Genomic DNA, 20334 nt, shown 5'->3' on the forward strand with positions numbered 1-20334 from the left:
TTACCATAAAATGTAATTTTTACACAAAATAAATGTAAATAACACGATTTATTTACTTATAACACGTATATTACAAAAATGCATTTTTCTTTGCCTCAAAAAGCCGTGAAAAGCCGTCTGTAGAATAGCTGTATGCGATAGGAACTTGTATGATTATCTGTTTAATTAAAAATTATCCGATTTATGTCGTGTTTGGTGTCGTTGAAATCGCAAAAATCTCAATAATCCATTAATATTATTTTTGAATAGATAAAATGCAAAATAAAGGTTTTAGTTTTTCACTTATAAGATGTTTATATTTGTGAATTGCCATGGATGGGGAAGCCTATTGTTCGAGAGTTCGGAACTTTCTTTGATGATAGGTCCTCTCGCTCGCTCTATACTCGCAGTCTCGCTTTCTCTCTCGCACACGACGAGTTGTGAGATGAGCTCGAAAAGATAAGCGGGCCCGAGCGCCCGAGTATCGAGATCAAAGAACGTTCCGAACTCTCGAACAATAGGCTTCCCCATCCATGGCAATTCACAAATATAAACATCTTATAAGTGAAAAACTAAAACCTTTATTTTGCATTTTATCTATTCGAAAATAATATTAATGGATTATTGAGATTTTTGCGATTTCAACGACACCAAACACGACATAAATCGGATAATTTTTAATTAAACAGATAATCATACAAGTTCCTATCGCATACAGCTATTCTACAGACGGCTTTTCACGGCTTTTTGAGGCAAAGAAAAATGCATTTTTGTAATATACGTGTTATAAGTAAATAAATCGTGTTATTTACATTTATTTTGTGTAAAAATTACATTTTATGGAAAAAAAAAATTTTATTTAAAATAAAAAAATATTAAAAAAAAAAGTCACTCCTTGAGAATCGAACCTCTAACCTCGACGGTACGTGTCTAGCCCCTTAACGCTACGCCACACGCTCTTCGATATAACGCTCTATTCCATATGTATTTATACGGCACTCATTATTTTTGATTTCGATTTTCTCGCGTACGCTTGAGAAATGCATTTTATCTCTTTATTCCACAATAATTAAAAGGATTTCATTAAATTGACAAATATAGTCGTACTAAAAAAAAAAAAAAAAAAAAATTGGCCCTGCGAGGTCTCGAACTCATCTCCTTTAACAGCTACGTGTTACTGGCGCTCATCTGTGCACATAGCACGGAATCGAACCACGTACCGTGCACATAGCCTGTTACCACTCGGGAGCATCGTGCACATGGCTACGTAGTTCAATGTGCACGTTTTGTGCACATAGAGGCGCTTTGAATTCCGGTTGCAGCTAAATCGAGGGGATGACCACTCTCATCCTTCTCTCTGTTTATATTTATCTTTTTTCCAAAAAATCGATCTTTGTCTCCCTGCGGACAATCCTACTGATTAAGAATATCGTAAATTTAATAAGATTCATTAAGTATTTTGGCTAATATATTGGATGAACGAATCCGTAATTCCCGGTCGGCCGATAGGCGTCTCCACCATGTCGCCTGTCGACCCTTAAGGGTGCGATTACATGGACGCGCGGAAACGCGGAAGAGAAAGTAACTAAACTTTACTAGAGTCCCGCATTTCCGCGCGTTCCGTTCCGTCTGTTTTGATTGCCTTATATTACATGGAGCACATTTTGAGCGGAAAAGCGGAACGGGGAATTATAAAATATTAATATTTAACTATATTTATTGATTAAAATGCTTGTATTCAATAGATAAGTTGAAAAAATGAACATATTAAAAGGAATTACAATGAATTAAGTAAATATAAATTTAAAAAATTAATACAAATGTCTATTTGTCACTATACCGTTCCGCTTTTCCGCTCAAAATGTGCTCCATGTCACAGATTAATAGACAGATCGCCAAAGGTCTGGATGAAGGAGAGACCAGCATTTCTCACTGATTTCAGCGCCATATCGTAGTAGTGGTAAATGCAGTAACTATTAATACGTTCCCAAGATAAGAGCGTCTCATGCTCATGAACTCGTCCGGCGGCATGTACGAAATTTATCTTTTCGTAGCGTTCGCGTATTTCGGAAAGGACAGAATTTTATGACGTTATAAATAAATAAAATATTAACCTGACCTATTATAATTATTTTTTAATAAATGTTTCATTATTATTATCATCTAAGTCTAAGTCGTTTAATTAATTTTTAGTTTTTTAATAATTAATTTAATTTGTTCTAATCATTTTAATATGTGAAAAATACTAATACGTATACGTTTTATAATGAATTAATATATTTCGAGAGTCGAATTATATATTTTTAATAATATAAAAGTGTTCAAAAATTATATTTGACTTTTAATATATGTGATATAATAAAAGGCCAACTTAACGAGCTTATATGCTATTAATTGAAAAATTTTTTATTAATTTACGTCATAATATACAAAAGTTAAGATAAACGTTTCGACTGTACGACAGTCTTTTTCAATATCATTGATATTGAAAAAGACTGTCGTACAGTCGAAACGTTTATCTTAACTTTTGTATATTATGACGTAAATTAATAAAAAATTTTTCAATTAATAGCATATAAGCTCGTTAAGTTGGCCTTTTATTATATCACATATTTTAATTGTATACGAGCCGAAGTTTAATTTATAAAATATATATATTTGACTTTTAATTTTAATTATTTTAGCAAAGAGTTCCGAAATCTCTTACACACATAATAGGGATTTTGTTCATCCATATAATTCGCAATTAAGTATATATGTTAATTATTAATTTTAATAAAATACAAAATTAAAATTAAAGGTCAAATATAATTTTTGAACATAAATATATTTAATTCGTTATAAAACGTATACCCGTGATAGTATTTTTCTCGTACAAAAATAACTAGAATAAATTAAATTACTCATAATAAAATAAAAAAATAATTAAATAATTTATATTATATATGATAATAATAAAACATTTTATAAAAAAAACAGATTCAATAAATATAAGTATATATATAACATGTACCTCTATTTATTGAATCTATTTTTTAATAAAATGTTTTATAAGCTTAGAAAACTTGACTTTGACGTAACTAGCAAATTTTATTTAATTATTTCACGACGGTTTGACGTAATAAAATGTTTTATTATTATTATATAAAATATAAGTTTAAATTCTTTAATTAATTTTTAATCTTTTATGATTAATTTAATTTACTCTAATTATTTTTGTACGAGAAAAATACTATCATGGGTATACGTTTTATAATTAATTTAATATATTTGTGTTTAAAAATTATATTTGACCTTTAATTTTAATTTTTATTTTATTAAAATTAATAATTAACATATATACTTAATTGCGAATTATATGGATGAAAAAAATCCCCATTATGTGTGTAAGAGATTTCGGAACTCTTTGCTAAAATAATTAAAATTAAAAGTCAAATATAATTTTTGAACACTTTTATATTATTAAAAATATATAATTCGACTCTCGAAATATATTAATTCATTATAAAACGTATACGTATTAGTATTTTTCACATATTAAAATGATTAGAATAAATTAAATTAATTATTAAAAAACTAAAAATTAATTAAACGACTTAGACTTAGATGATAATAATAATGAAACATTTATTAAAAAATAATTATAATAGGTCAGGTTAATATTTTATTTATTTATTTATTTATAACATCATAAAATTCTGTCCTTTCCGAAATACGCGAACGCTACGAAAAGATAAATCTCGTACATGCCGCCGGACGAGTTCATGAGCATGAGACGCTCTTATCTTGGGAACGTATTAATAGTTACTGCATTGACCACTACTACGATATGGCACTGAAATCAGTGAGAAATGCTGGTCTCTCCTTCATCCAGACCTTTGGCGATCTGTCTATTAATCTGTGTCCATGTAATATAAGGCAATCAAAACAGACGGAACGGAACGCGCGGAAATGCGGGACTCTAGTAAAGTTTAGTTACTTTTTCTTCCGCGTTTCCGCGTTTCCGCGCGTCCATGTAATCGCACCCTTAGGCAGAACAGCGCGAAAAGGATGACAACTTTGAATCGCAATTTTTAAAATTCCCTGAGGATATTTTGCTTTTACAGCGTCTATCTTTGCACACTTCGCACACGTGTAATAAATATATGTACAGTCATTTTTCAACATGTTTACTGATTTACTGTCGTTTGCGTGATGACTCGAGCTCATTATATTTAATTTGGCGTTATTTCGATAAGTTTAACGAAAAAAGTGGAGCATGATATTGTATCCTATTTGTGGAGGAAAATACGATAAATAAAGAAGAAAAGAAACGGAGCAAGGCAAAAAGAGTGACATTTTATGCGGATTTTCATAACTTTGATAGTGCTCATAATTTTTTTATATTTTTAAAAAATTTAAATAAAAATGCCGAATGTTTCACATTTGCGTAAATGGGCTCTAGGATTAGGTGCGATAAGCGGCACAGTATTATATTATTACAATGCACACGTTAATAAGAAGTCCTGTCAAGTGCACAATTCTTGGACGACGAATTATATACCTTCAGTGAAATGGGATCACAATTGGGACAGGTGATTTATTTTCTTGTTACATTTACTGTACTATTAAGCTTTTGAGTTAAGGAATAACTTGAAAGCAAACTCCTTTGCTAAGTTTTATATTTGTACTTATATTTGCAGGAGGGATCCAAAGAGCCTGGTGAAGCCAATGCCAATAAATAATGAGAACGATGAGAATAAATGTAATGAAAAGATTGAGGCAAAGAAAGCAAAGGTTGTGCGACATATATTTTTGATTCGACATGGGCAATATCAGACAGATGGAAAGACAGATGCTGAAAGAGTGCTTACTGAACTTGGTACGCTGTAACTGTTATATGATCGATAAAAGTTTGAATAATACGTTAAAATAGCATAAAGGTCAATTTAAAAGTGTGATTTTTTAAATTTTTGATTCACAAAATTACACAGCATTAGGCTATTGTCATTCTTCTATTTTTAATACATTATGAAATCTTTCTTTTAATAATATAAAGCATGTAAAATGTTTCTTTTAACTTTTAATGCTGCTTATTTAATTATATTTACTTGCTGATAAAGCTTTATTATTTTTATAGATCCCAGCTTAGGCAGGGATTTACAATAATATTTTGTGCAAATTCTATTATTATATGTCCTTTACAAAAATAAAGGACATATAATAATAGAATTTGTACAAAATATTATGTTGTTTATGTTTCTGTATTACTAAGATAACATGCTTTCTATTTAGATATTTATATCTTCCATGATGTCATATTAGAAGATGGCTAATAAGTTATTTTGTAAAAAGTATGTAATGACTTGCAGTACTGCATGTTTTATTCCATCATTGCGTAATTAAAACCCCATTGCATAATTAAATTATTTTACATATTAAAACTAACATTAAATGAAAAGATTTAATACTAGTATTTTCAATGCTATTTTCCCAAGAGATTAGCAACACAAATAATTGTATTTGAGCTTTCTATATAAATTTTTACTATTTTTTCTTAATTTTACACTTATCACATACACATCAATATAAATATGTATATAAATATATCATATATGTACATTGAATTCTATTCTAACTGAAATAAATTTAACTATTATTTTGAGATTATATAACCAATTTCAGTTAAGGTAAAATTCAGTGAAAAGATATATATATATCATGATAAAATTACAATTAAAAATATGGTTATTATAAAGGCAGGAAGCAAGCTGAAGTAACGGGAAAAAGATTAGCAGAGTTAAATCTGCCTTACTCATTGATAGTAAGATCTACGATGACACGTGCTTTGGAGACTTCTAAAATTATAGAAAAGAGTCTTGTAAATGTGCCAGTTGAAGATGATAATATGTTAATCGAAGGTGCGCCTATACCTCCAGAGCCACCTATTGGTCATTGGAAATCTGAAAAACATGTAAGCAAGATACAATTAATTATTTGCATTATTGAATATAATTAAGAGATGTTAAAATAAAATCCTGTATGAGACACTATGTTCCAGTTCTTCCAGGATGGTGCTAGAATAGAAGCTGCATTTAGAAAGTATTTCCATCGTGCAGATCCTAGTCAAGAGTATGATTCATATACTGTTCTTGTATGCCATGCAAATGTCATCCGATATTTCGTTTGTCGGTAAGATTTTCTCCTTTACTCAGATTCCATAATATTTTTTCATACATAATATCTCAATATATACTCTTTTTTAAAGAGCATTGCAGTTTCCACCAGAAGCATGGCTAAGAATAGGCTTAAAACATGGAAGCATTACTTGGCTTTGCATCCTTCCCAGTGGTCGAGTCACACTCTATTCTCTGGGTGATACAGGACATATGTTACCACAAAATATAACGTCTAGCTAAAGGTCTAGCACGATTCATATCATATATAATTCATAACAATAATAAATATCAAGGTTAATTAATAAACATATGTATATACATATATTAAGATTATATTTTACAATACATAAAAGTTTGCATGTACGATTTTTATACCACAGAGATCACTCGTTTTTTGAGTCTATGATGTTAAAAAATTCTTTTGCTGCTATCATATTGAATTATGATGCTAGAAGCAAATTCAATCATATAAATTTATTTTTTACAAAATAAATCATATGAATTTATTTTCTTACAAAATAAACCAAATAAATTTTTCTTGCAAATTAAATCATGAGTTTATTTTCTTGCAAGATAAATTATTTGTTCATATGTCAGCACGAAAGTTCTGTTCTAATTCTTTATTCTTAATTCAATATAGTTGCAGTGAAAAAACTAAAAGCCTTAAAGATATTGTACAGATGCGAATTTTGAATATTGATTTTTATTGTAAAAATAATATTTTAGGATAATACTCGTACACGAAATTGTATAAATATAAATGATGAGATATTATAGAATTTCTAACTATAAAACAAAAAAATTAATAATATAGAGACTAAAGGTCTTAAGTACACAGCACACTTGATAAGAACCGAAACCTATGGTCAAAACGTTGTAAAGAATAAAGTTTTAAATTTGCAAGAATTGGTTGATTAAACTACTTTCATTTTTAATTATCATCTGGTGACCTTGCAGTTTTGATATTGGTAATTTTATATATATATTTGACTAAACACCCAGAAAAGTTAATCATAAATCTAATATACAAATTACAAACTATTGTTTGAGCATTTAAATTGTATATGTATATACATATTTCTAAATACATTTCAATTTTTTAATACTATAATTTTCAATTTCAATGCTATGCTTTTTATTGTACACATTTTTACAATCTAAAATTACATCACTTTATATAAGTTTGCCAGTAACATAAATTAAACAATATTCACTTATTTACATTTTGATCGATATAAAAAGGAAACAAATTATTGTTATTATAATGATTAAAATAGTTATGAATTAATTACAATTTAATTCACAGCGGTCAATCTCTTTGCTTTTCTTGCATAATATCTTTGTAATGCTTCTTCAAATAATGGCCCTACTGTTCTCTTTTTCCAAATCGAGGATCTATCTTTCTTTTCAACAGGCTTCTTCTCACTTTCGACTTTATCCTCTGAATCAATATTCTTGCTGTCTTCAGGTTTTTGCAGATCTTTCACACTTGAATCTTTATCCTTAACATCTATATTTTCAACTGTATTTATATTATTTTTATCTAGTTTTTGTTTCTTTTCTTCTGGTTCCTGTACCTCTGATTTATCAGTATCTTTGCTCATTGATGAAACAATATTCTCATCTTGTTTCAACTCCTCTTTACTCGTTTCAGTTTCAGAATCGGATTCATATGTTTCTATTGCTCTTTGTCTATATTGTCTTGGTTTTTTAGACTTTATAATTGCTCTTGGTATTTCATCTTTAGTTGCACTTGCCATCTTGTTCTCTGTTGTATTTTCTTTTCTCTCATCCATGCTACTTATCAAATTCTTCTTTTCTTTTTCAGCATTCCTCTCCTCGAGTCTATCATTTTCATCCTTATTAATTTCACTCTTGTGATCAATAGTCTGCTCATAAAGATGACGATAAAAACCTGACATATCTTGCTGCTTTGTCACATCTCCGATAGCCTCCAGTCTACTCATTCTCGCTTCCTCCTCTTCCATTTTCTTAAATTCCTCCAGCTTAGCTTTGTACGCTGATGTGACAAAGCTCTCTTTGTCTGCGTACATCTCACCTTCCGCTTCGCGTTCCTTCTGCACCATTCTCTCCACTCGATGCTCCTGTTCCTGCTTCCTCCTCTGAGCTGTTTTCAAAAGCTTCTGTATATACCTAGGCTTCTTCTCCTTCTCCTTCACTTCCGACTGACTTTTGCTTTGCTCCATAGCATCATAGACTTCGTCGTACTGATAAATTGTTGGATCCTCATTCAGAGCTCTCTGTATATCGAGTTTAGTCTGCTTCTTCATCTTATTCTTCTCGTTTTCCGCCTTGAGGGCTCTCCTGACCCAGTCGGTGCCGTCCTCCTCGTCAGAGACGTTGTCGTCTCCGAAGACATTACTGAGCTTCGGTGCGGTTTTCTGTTGCTGCTTCTTCGGCAAAAGTAGACCGTATCTAAGTATCGAAAAAAAAAAAATTAATTAATTGTCGTACAGAGATTTTTATTATTTTATTATTTACTTACTGTTTATTAGCAGCCATCGCGCTTGATTGTTTACTATTAAATACAGGGAAGAATCTAACCTATTCCCTCACTCCGGATTGATTTGTATTTGACATATCAATCGTAGAATTCGTGTTTACAGTCTCACGGTCTTTTTAAATTATCACGATTTTTATATATGCATAATAAACTATCGAAGAAATTTTACAACCTCCTTTCGTTCGAACAAGAGGGATTTTCATTACGCGATATCTTGCGGTTATCGCGATTTATCGCGCACGAGCCAATCAGGAACGAGAATGACACTTAGATCCAATTTGACATTTCACCCCCTCCCCTTCACTCCTTTACGTCTGTCGCGTCGCCCACTCGTTTGATGGTGCGAACGTCAGCAGTGTATATACATATACACGGGAGGATTAGAAATCCTGTGATATGAGTCTTTGACAGCCGTCGAGTTTGACAAGCTGTTGACTCCTCCGAGGGAATAGCGAGGATTTGAAGCGCGAGGTCCCTCCTGGGCAAGGAAGAAGGAAGAAATGGAAAATCAACGTTGTGCTCTACTGCTCGTCTGCGTCGCCGTGTTCCTCGCCCTGGTGAACAGTCGCCAGCTGAAAAACAGTCGCCACGAGCATCAGGATGGCGATTACGTCACCACGTCGTATACGCACTACGACGAGCTGAAGCGGCTGTTCCGCACCCTGGAGCAAACGTACCCGCATCTCGCCCGGGTGTTCTCGATCGGGAAATCCGTCGAGGGTCGCGACCTCCTGGTGCTGGAAATCTCGGAGAATGTGCGTCAGCGTAACCTCGGCGAGCCTATGGTCAAATATGTCGCCAACATGCACGGCGACGAGTCCGTGGGTCGGGAGCTGCTCATCATCCTCGGGCAGTACCTCCTGGACTGGTACGGCAAGGACGAGCGCGTCACTCGGCTGGTGAATCAGACCGACATCTACCTGATGCCGTCCATGAATCCGGATGGCTTTGAGAACTCAGTGGTAGGATTGTCATTGTAATCTTTAATTTATTTTCAACAATGATTAATGATGATAATGATGAAAACTCAGTGGTAGGATTGTCATTGTGATCTTTAATTTATTTTCAACAATGATTATTTGACTTTGGATTATATGCAAATTTCATATTTGTTATGTTTTGTACATTCTACGAAGGCATTGATAATGTGAAAAAATTATGTTTTCAACTGCTTAATTAATATTAATTAATTGAAAACAATTTGTGTTCACATTATTAATATTCCTGCAGAATATGTGAAAAGTAATAAATATGCAATTTGTATATAATCCTAAGTCTAAAGATGATAATAATGAGGATTGATGAGTGAAAAATCTTGTTGCGTTTCTCCAGGAAGGAAAATGTGAGTCCAAAGGGGACTTTTCTGGTAGGGAAAATGCTAATCGTGTTGATTTAAATCGGGACTTTCCCGATCAATTCGATAGAAGACTGAGTCAAATTAAGAAGGGAATGTCTATATTAAACGGTCGTCAGAACGAGACGGTGGCAATGATGACTTGGATTTCCAATGAACCCTTTGTACTCTCAGGAAATCTCCATGGTGGTGCTGTAGTTGCCAGTTATCCATATGATTCTGGGTGAGTTTATACTGTTAAAATAATTGTATTTTATAGTAATAATAATTGTATTTTTTATTATTAAAATATTATAGCTTACATTATTAGAAGTTCTTTATTCTGTTGTCTGATGAAATAAATGTATATAAATATATAATAAAAAAATATATATAAATATATATACATATATATCTTTTCAGTATTCTAAAGTCATGTTGCATAGAAAGTAAAAGCCCAGATGACAATTTATTCAAATATCTTGCCCACATTTATGCAGACAATCATTCAGAAATGCGTAGAGGTGATGCTTGTCCACCAGATATATTTCCAGGTGGTGTTACAAATGGAGCATATTGGTAAGCATGATCTTATTATGATTTCCAGTATTAGTCAATCTTAATTTTTGTTATTTTATTTACAAAACTATTAGAAATTTATTATTTTGGAATTTTAAAAATATGTAGTTATATATTTAATTATATGTAATTATGTGTATATATATATATAAATAATATTTATTCTACGAAATTAAATTAATTGAGTCAAATTATAACTTAAATCTGAATTTTTGATAGGTATGAAGTAATTGGTGGAATGCAAGATTATAATTACGCGCGTTCTAATGCGTTTGAGATAACATTCGAATTGAGTTGTTGCAAGTATCCACCTGGTTCAATGATACCAGATGAATGGGCACTAAATAAAGAATCGTTGATTAAATATCTAGAGCAAGCACATATGGGAATCAAAGGTAATGTTTATATATCATTTGAATATATTAGATTAATTGAAAGAAATTTTATATTATGTTTCTTTTTTTTTGGATGCAGGTTTTGTACGCGATAGAGATACTGGTAATCCCATTGAAAAAGCAAACATTGTTGTGGAAGGAATAAATCATAATGTAACAACCACAGCTGATGGAGAATATTGGCGTTTACTACTCCCTGGAACTTATTCAGTTTACATCACTGCATGGGGGTATGTAAATTATAATTTTTTATATGATTAATATGTGATTTATTACGCCAAGAAAATATTTCCGGCAAATTTAATTTTATCATATCTGTTGTTTAGATATGAACCCAGTGAACCAGTAAATGTGTCCATACTAGAAGGAACACCGACAATTCTTAATTTTACATTAAGTCGCAGAGAAGTATCTGACGAACAAGGTAACAGAGACTTAGATTATCCTCAAGTATCACTCTTTAATAAATTTCTTGCACCTTATGAGATAATATATGATTATGAGATAATAGATTATGATTCGCAGATTTATAAATAATTTATATTCGAAAAATATTTATATTATCTAATTATGCTGTCGGTCTATAACTACAAATTATTTTTTCTATTTAAAATATGAACTATTACTAACGCATTAGTTATTTTTTTATTACGTTTTAACAATTGATACATTTTGTTTGTGTTATGTAATAACATTAGTGCTATTCATAATTTTATTTTAAAAACATTTCGTCGCAAAAAATTTTTATTTTTTTCTTAACATTATATACATCAAATTTTTTATTATTTCTTTTCATTTTGTTTTACAGACAATTAAAGATTCAGTTGTGACATTCAGATGTATACATCTTTGATTATTGCAACTTGGGAATCTTACTACATTGTTTAACGACATATTTTATATGATTTTTTTAAATGACATTTTATAATTTTTTTTATTTTATTTTATATTTAACTATAGAAAGACATATATATATATAGACAATTATATACACAAGGTATGGAGAAATGAAATCTTATAAACTGCACATGTGGAAAAAGGGAAATAAGGATTTTAAATCTATTTTTGTCATTGTTTGTACATAAAAAAGAATCTTTCAACTATATTCCAGTTTGACAGAAGGCATATATATTGGTTCTATTATTACTCATTGTTTATAATCTTAATATTAATTCTGCCTCATTTGCATTTATTTCTTCATAGATATGTTTATAAATAACTTCCATATTGTATAAGGTGTAAACTAATATATATATTACAATAGACAAGTAATGCTGTCTTCAAATTGGAAAGTAGTACCTCATTCCAGTGCAAACACTAATTGATCAAACATATCTTTACATGGAGATAATATGTGATTATCTCTATATCATCTTATACTATAGACTTACTTATATTTTGAATCAAACTCATTTTTTTATATATTTTTTGAGTTATATTTTCTTTAGAACTTTTTATGTACTTATTAGCATATGAACAAATTATGAATCAAAATATGCTTTTTTTAAACAAAGACTGAATAAAGATACATTTTCATCATCAATATTATTGTTAATTTAACAAATTATATTATTTATATTATTTTCCAGAAATATTAAGATTGTCAATTTATAAATTTATTGCAATATAAAAACGTGCAAAAATCTTTTCCAAATATTTTGAACAATTATTTTTTTTAATGCACAATATCTAGTTATTTAGTTTAATTTTGTTATTTGACAGAAAATTATTTAAAAAGATAGATTTTGAATGTGTAGAAAAATTATATTTAAAAGTAAGACACAGGACAATATGTGCAAATTGTTTTGTCTAGCTTATTTCTTACAAAACCACCGCAAGTACATAAAAAAATATAAGTGTACTGTATTTTGCATATATAACACTTATGTAAAATACACAGTACTGCCAATATTCAGTTTATTGTACATGGACAATTATCTATATATTAATAAATAAATGTAGATCTCTGTGAGAAACACGTTCATCGAATCGGTGGACGATATAATCTCTGTATAGCGATATATATATATATATATATATATATATATATATATATATATATTCCAATATTTTCCCTACAATATATATGTATTGTTCATAGCTAGAAATAAAAAAAATTCTTTCTGTCTTGAACAATGAGTAACTCTTTCAATACACATGTATCCTTTTCCTTTGAACCTATGTACAATTTTGTATGTATTTAATTTACTTATTATAAGTCTTTTTATTTTCTCCGTACCTTGTGTTTTGTGCCATTATTTATCTTTTATTGCTTGCATTTGCTCTTTAATCTTAAATTGATGCAATTATATCCGATATCGGGATCCAAATTATCGGAATAATTACTTTTATTATTTTGTTTATTCTCACTTCTTTTGATAACATGATTCATACAATGCAGGAAAAGATACCGTTGATGAGGTAGTAAGACTCCTCGACAAGTATGGCTTTTACCATCCCACGGAGTTCAAGCACCACAAGTACGTTGCGATGGAGAGATTCTTGAAAGAGCTGAACACGAATTACCCAAATATCACGAGGCTCTACACCATAGGCAGCTCCGTGCAGGGTCGCGAGCTCTACGTTATGGAGGTCACGAAAGATCCCGGCAAGCACAGTTCCGAGAAACCCGAGGTGAAATACGTCGGGAATATGCACGGAAACGAGGTGGTTGGCCGGGAAATACTGCTGCTGCTGTTGAAATATCTTTGCGAAAATTACGGAATCGACGAGAGAGTCACGAAACTGGTGGAGTCCGTCAGACTCCACGTGTTACCCAGCATGAATCCTGATGGATACGAGATCTCAAAGGAAGGCGACGTTTTCGGAGAATATGGTAGAGCAAACGCGAATGGTGTGGATCTTAATAGAAACTTTCCCGACAACTCCGTTTACGACGTATGTTCTCTCGCCTTCATTGTATTGTATATACGTTTAATGTCTCTTATCGTCTTAATGATTTATACGAGCTTAATGATTGAAACGAGTTTTAAGAGGAGACAGAGGCACCGAAAATAGTTCTCATTGTGATATTCATGAATTTTTTTCAGAAAGTATTAGGATTATCAAAGTGGGGTTTTTACCATTCTATTATATCGGTATTTAGTAATATAAGATAAAATTTTTATTGAAAAATACTTAAAAATATAGCAGATATTGCTGCTGACGTCAGATTCTGTTATGCTTTTACGGTATTCAATGTAATCTATAGCTTCGTCTGAAACAAAAAACTCGATTGATTCTTAAAATATACTTATAAATCTAGTCTTTGTCGTAGCGAAAAAAAATCGCAATATTTATAAAATGACACTATTTATTTGAATATAAAAATGATTATTTGTTAGCTATTAAAAAACTAAGGGGTTTAAAAAATCCTACGACTAGATTATATTACTAAATATACATATAATAGACTAGTAAAATTCTAAGAAAAAAATTAATGAATATAGAGTTATTTTTTGGTATCTCTGAGTGTATGTCCTCCCTTAACGGGTATCTTGGTGTACCATTTATAGATCAATCAGCAACCTGAGACTGAGGCGGTGATGCGTTGGATAGCGAGGATTCCGTTTGTACTCTCTGCCAATCTTCACGGAGGTGCGTTGGTCGCGAATTACCCTTACGACGACGGTCCGCAAAAATTCGTCGCGAATCCGAGTCCCGACGACGACGTCTTCCAGATGCTGGCGAAGACGTACTCCAACGCTCATCCGCGGATGCATCTCGGAGAACCGTGTCCGCCTTTGGTGAAAGGCAGTAAGACGTTTCTCGACGAACGTTTTCCCGAAGGAATAACGAACGGCGCCGCCTGGTATCCCGTTTCTGGTGGCATGCAGGATTACAATTACTTGCACAGCAACGCCTTTGAAATCACGCTTGAAATTGGATGCACAAAGTACCCGAACGCCAGCGACTTGCCGAATTATTGGCTAGAGAACAGAGAGCCGCTTCTGCGCTTCATCGAGATGGTACATTTTGATGTTAAAGAATTGTCAATAATCTTTGATATAATAATTCTTTCTAATCTTTTATACGCAAACAAGATAGGTGTCCTATTTAAATTATACATGAATATTTTAAAAATTATCGATATTAACAAAATGTTTCAGTTGAGTGATTTTAAGCACATAATCTGATGTCAATAGATTGTTTGCAAATAATATATATATATATATATATATATATATATGTATATATAATTTTCTTACAGTCTCACAAAGCCATACACGGTATGGTGAGTTCGTCCATCGGCACTCCTATACCCCACGCAAAGATCTCGGTGGAAGGTATAAAACATGACGTCTACACCACCGAAGGGGGTGATTATTGGCGATTGCTGGTACCAGGACGGTGGTATAACGTGACTGTCAGCGCGGTGGGATACGAAAGTATCACGCAGAACGTCAACGTACCTGATCACGGTGAAAAAGATGCAGAGACAATTTTGGATTTTACATTAATGCGCGATGATCCTCAGCATTGGTAATTATATTTATTTGAAATATATACTTTTTCGATATCTAACTTGAAAGATTGATGTGTTTTCAATAAGGTGGAAAATCGACTGGTATAGAACTTCATGAATAAATTTTAAATAAGTTTTCTTCTTCTTTCGGATCTTTGGAATCTTTCTCGAGAAGATAACTCAAACAAATTTTTGAATGGAAGATAAAAAATTCTACATATTTCTTTAAGTTGTTATATTAGCATATATGTCTTTTATCTTTATCATTTATAAAAGAAAAAAAATATCTTCAAAAAGTCGAGAGAAATGTTAAGAAAATCTTTTAAAAAATCTGTTTTTATAGAGATACTTTACTCTTACAGGTCATCCGCATACGATTTCGATTTGAGGGCAAACTTGCAGAATGGTTACTTGAAAAATTCCGACTTAAGCGCGAGATTCAGTCAATTGGAGAACCATCAGCCTAATATTGCGGAATTTATAGCCAATGACTCACCGATTAACATGGCCATTCATTCGCTGAAGATCACGCATAATGTGAGTTTGATTTCAAGCGACTGTATATTGCTTATTTAATTGCATTCGATTTAAAACTTGGCACCTTTCAGATGGGATCACCCGACGAGAATAAGTTCCGTATCGCGTTGGTGGGAGGATTGTTCGCTTCCCAGCCAACAGGTAGGGAGATCCTATTACGCTTGGCAACTCATATCCTCAAGGGAAATAAGATTGGGAATCCGCCGATCGAAAGGCTACTAGATAACGCTTTGCTGCATTTTATCCCGGGCGTCGATCCGGCATTTGATGACATAAAGGAGAGTAAAGATTGCAATCTTGTGGTCAAAAATGAAGTGGGAGACAAGTTATTATCGCAGAATAACACTAAACGAATAGATAGAATTACGAATGCGTTTGAGAAAATGTTACAGAGTGAGGATTACGATGTCGTCGTGATATTGGGAGATGGAACCTCGGAAATCAGGTAGGTAATTTAATATTTAATGTGATTATGAATAAATGTTTAAAAATTTAATCCTTTTTGTGCCCAAATTTTATCTTTCAAGTTATTTCAACGATGACCTTAACACATTTAAAACTCTCGCCGAGAATTACGAGCATTCGAGACACAAAGAAATATGCAGTTATTCGAATAACAACACGCAACGCTTGACGGATTTCATACAGCGTGTATACCATATACCTGCGGTAGGTGTAATTTATTTTTATACATATTTATTCTTTATATATTAATTACATATATATTATAATTTTGTTCATATATTATATTTTTATTTTATTTTTATATTATATTTTTTTCTCTATAGTAAATACGTATTCAAAATAAAAAATTGTCGAATTTTTAGCTATTTTGTCGCCAAGTATTTAAATATGTTATTTCTTTTACATGTGTAGATGAGCATAAGTCTGTCATGTTGCAACTACCCGCCCGCGGATTCAATCCCTATCATTTGGCGTGAGAATCTAAAACCGCTTATGGAACTCGTGCAGAATCTTGTTAGTGGAATTCGCGCAATGGTGATGGACGAACATGGTGCGCCACTTCGTGAGGCCAGCGTAAAAGTGGGGAAGAAAAGCTACGGTGTGTCGCGTAATATGGCTTATTTCAAAATGATACTAGTACCTGGTGAATATACTTTGACTGTCTTCTGCGCGGGATACGACACGCGTATGTTGAACGTTTCCGTGCAACAGCAAACTATAAATAATATCGATATCAGGATGACATTGCGGAAGAACGCGACGCATTCGAGTACTGAGAAGTTGAGCTACATAAATCAAGCCTTGAGTGATTTGAAAGCCAAACATCCGCGACAAACGACTTTGCACACCATCGGCAAGACCGCAAAAGGTAGCGAGATCAAGTGCCTCGAAATCGGTTCCGACAACGACCGGATAGGACGATCGTCCATCGTATTCTTGGCCGGGGTGCAACGAGCGGAACCAGTCACGTCCGGAGTACTCCTGCATTTTGCTTTGTACCTCCTGGATAATTATAAAAGTAACGCCACGATTGCGCGTTACATCGACGACTTTTCCATATACGTAGCTCCGGATTTCTCGCCTGATAATCTTAATCAAGCGAATCTCACCTGCTCGTCACCGCGGTCGGACGGTCCTCGACAGTTCCCGATTAACAAGAAGCTTGACGACGAAGCGGCTATGATAACGAATTGGTTCAAAGACATTAACGCTGTGTTGGCTGTGAATCTGAACAGCGGTGCGCGACGCATAGAAATTCCATTCAGTCGCGAATATGGAATGATGGACGAACGAAGATACGAAAGCGCCGACGAGAATCTGTTGCAACATTTAGCATCGGTGTACGCTGACGCGAGAGCAAACAAGCTATCCGAAAGCTCAAAATGCAAACGAGACTCGAATATCGGCGACAATAGCGTGATAAATGCGGGAATAGGAATCGGCAGAGGAGGTCATCCTCTGATGGATTATGTCTATTTCAATACGAGTACCTTGATGATAGACGTGTACGTTACCTGTTGCATTACCGATCAGTCCAGCGCTGTGTGGCAGGAAAATAAAGATAGTTTACTAGCTTCCGTCCAAGAACTGAACAAAAGCGTAAGAGGATATGTCACCAATGAAGACGACGAGCCGATCATCGACGTCGTTCTATCTTATGACAGATCGCCCCATGTGATTAGAAACGGCAAGTCGGGCTTCTATTCCATTCTATTGCCGTCCGGAAGTCACAATGTAACAGCTACGGCGCCGGGATATCACGAGGAAACCAAACTCATTTCCACGCGTTTGTCCGAAACGAGGAAGTACTCGAGATTAATGTTCAAACTCGTTCGTGACGACAACATCATGGGGATGCCAAGACTGGTATTCGTTATGATAATGGGTAAATATTAGAGTTTACGAGATATTGAACGAGCGGAAATAATTAAAGATGTGAGATGAGGGAAGACATTTGATTGATCATCAACCATAAACTTTGTGTAATATGACACAATATAATTCTATTTCAGGTATGATATGCTTCGGCGTTGTATTATGTTGCATATGTATCTGCACGAAATGCCAATCTTCGCAAGATTCTTCGGAGAAAAGCAGAAAAGGATACGCGTTCAGTTTACTAAAGGATGGCAGCAGCTTTTTCGACGATGATGAGAAGGAAATTGTGATATTCCGAAAACCAATAGACGAAAGTAATTATTTTATTACATATACTAAGATTCTAAATAATCTTATAAAGGACTCTGCACCAAGTATATAAGGTTTTAGCTTTCGATGGAATTGGCTGTTTTTTTATATGTTGTAGCTTATTACTTGCTAAACCAGCTAAACAAAAGATGTAATAGCCTTCAAAGCTAAATATTCGATAATTACTGAATTACAGCCAGTCAAACATAAAAAACTTAGACTCTACAAGTTATTTGATTGGTTGTAACCAATCCAATATTTATCTTTGAGGCTATTATATCTTTTATTCAGCGCAGGACATAAGCTATAACATAAAAAACCACCAATTCCACCAAAAGTCAAAATCCTATATATTTGGGGGTCCTTTCAATGTATACACAAAATGCTAATTTTTACTTGTCATAATTGTAGGATATTCTTCAAATGATAATGAAGTTACAAGGCCGTATTTCGACGACGACAATAGCTCCGAGGACGGCAGCGATTTAGAGTTTATTCGGCCTGAACGTGAGTGGAGCGATAAAATACCAAGTCAAACGTGATAGTAAATGTTTTTGTATGATATATATATACATAGTTTTTTATATTGCAAAATTTTAATATTATCTTTGAAATAAGAAAAATGAACCAAATGCAATTAAACGAATATAATAAGGTAGAAATAATTGTCATAATTTCTACCAAAAACAACAACTAGGGTCCAAGGGTAAAATACGTACTTATATATATTAGATATTTCTGTGCTACATTTTGAAAACAATGTATGAGAAAACATTATTGCGGTACATAAATGTTTTAAAAATGTTTATATTTTAATTTTTATAAATATGTAAAAATTCAAAAAATAGATTTAGTTTTATGAAGCAATATAAAAAATTATATAAGAGTATATATAAATATCAGAAATTTTTATATTACAACTTTAAATAAGAAATAAGAAAAATGTAGAAAAAAAATTAATTTTAATTTTTAAGAATAGATATAGAATGAAAGAAAATAAGTGTCGATATTATATATAGGAAGCTATATATAATCATATTAACACATGTTAAAATAATTTAGATATGAACGACATTCAATATTTTACTCTCGTATACACAGGATTAGCATAAATGATTCATCAGGTTTTAAAACACTTATTTAGAAGTATACATCTTTTCATGTATCACCCATCTTTGTAGGTCTTATACTTCTAAATAAAAAGTGTTTTGAAACCTGATGAATCATTTATGCTAACCTTGCATTTTAATATTGAGTATATAGAATTTACTCATGTATGATGAATTTTTTTTATTTATATCACATATCGCACAGAAGTTTCAATTTAATCATGCAATCTACAGTTGCTCAAATTTAAAACAGTAGTGTTGTGTCTTTTTCTATTTTTACTATATTTTTAGACTAATTTTATTTTTTCTTGAAATGTCTTCCTAAATGATAATTTACTAAATTACATATTTAAGCTGCATTCTGTTATTCAGTTATTGCCAGTACTTTTAAGAATCTATAATATATGTAATATATTATAGATATAATCATAATTTATATATCATTTATTTATTATGAGATATATAAATACATAAAAGTAAATAAATATATATACAAATTTTACATATTTATATCTCATAATTTATAATTATAGTCTGATATAATCATAATAATTTACAGTTGAAAAAAACTACATTAGTCATATTATCATACAAATACTACAG

The 20334-nt window shown here is 32.1% G+C and overlaps 3 protein-coding genes across 3 annotated transcripts; 2 read left to right on the top strand and 1 right to left on the bottom strand.

Moving 5' to 3' along the window:
* Positions 1-4034: 4034 nt before the first annotated feature.
* Positions 4035-7043, top strand: LOC114946104 (Phosphoglycerate mutase 5). Its single transcript, XM_029322542.2, has 5 exons — positions 4035-4553; positions 4662-4840; positions 5718-5932; positions 6020-6150; positions 6227-7043. The coding sequence occupies exons 1-5, from the start codon at positions 4387-4389 to the stop codon at positions 6375-6377; spliced, it is 843 nt and encodes a 280-aa protein (XP_029178375.1). The 5' UTR covers positions 4035-4386; the 3' UTR covers positions 6378-7043.
* Positions 7044-7248: 205 nt separating this feature from the next.
* On the bottom strand, positions 7249-9251 carry LOC114946103 (uncharacterized). The gene is made up of 2 exons (XM_029322541.1): positions 8644-9251; positions 7249-8573 (listed from the first exon to the last, which is right to left on the bottom strand). The coding sequence occupies exons 1-2, from the start codon at positions 8658-8660 to the stop codon at positions 7433-7435; spliced, it is 1158 nt and encodes a 385-aa protein (XP_029178374.1). The 5' UTR covers positions 8661-9251; the 3' UTR covers positions 7249-7432.
* Positions 7425-20134, top strand: svr (Carboxypeptidase D svr). Its single transcript, XM_029322538.2, has 15 exons — positions 7425-9623; positions 9994-10238; positions 10418-10573; positions 10793-10968; positions 11048-11198; positions 11295-11392; positions 13370-13866; positions 14484-14936; positions 15179-15450; positions 15796-15970; positions 16042-16415; positions 16498-16639; positions 16847-18320; positions 18448-18627; positions 19034-20134. Exons 1-15 carry the CDS (start codon positions 9162-9164, stop codon positions 19162-19164), a joined length of 4986 nt encoding a protein of 1661 aa, XP_029178371.1. The 5' UTR covers positions 7425-9161; the 3' UTR covers positions 19165-20134.
* The last annotated feature ends 200 nt before the right edge of the window (positions 20135-20334 follow it).

This window comes from Nylanderia fulva, unplaced genomic scaffold (assembly GCF_048542155.1).
Source record: "Nylanderia fulva isolate GAGA-0341 unplaced genomic scaffold, ASM4854215v1 Scaffold7, whole genome shotgun sequence".
NCBI classification, from domain to species: domain Eukaryota; kingdom Metazoa; phylum Arthropoda; class Insecta; order Hymenoptera; family Formicidae; genus Nylanderia; species Nylanderia fulva.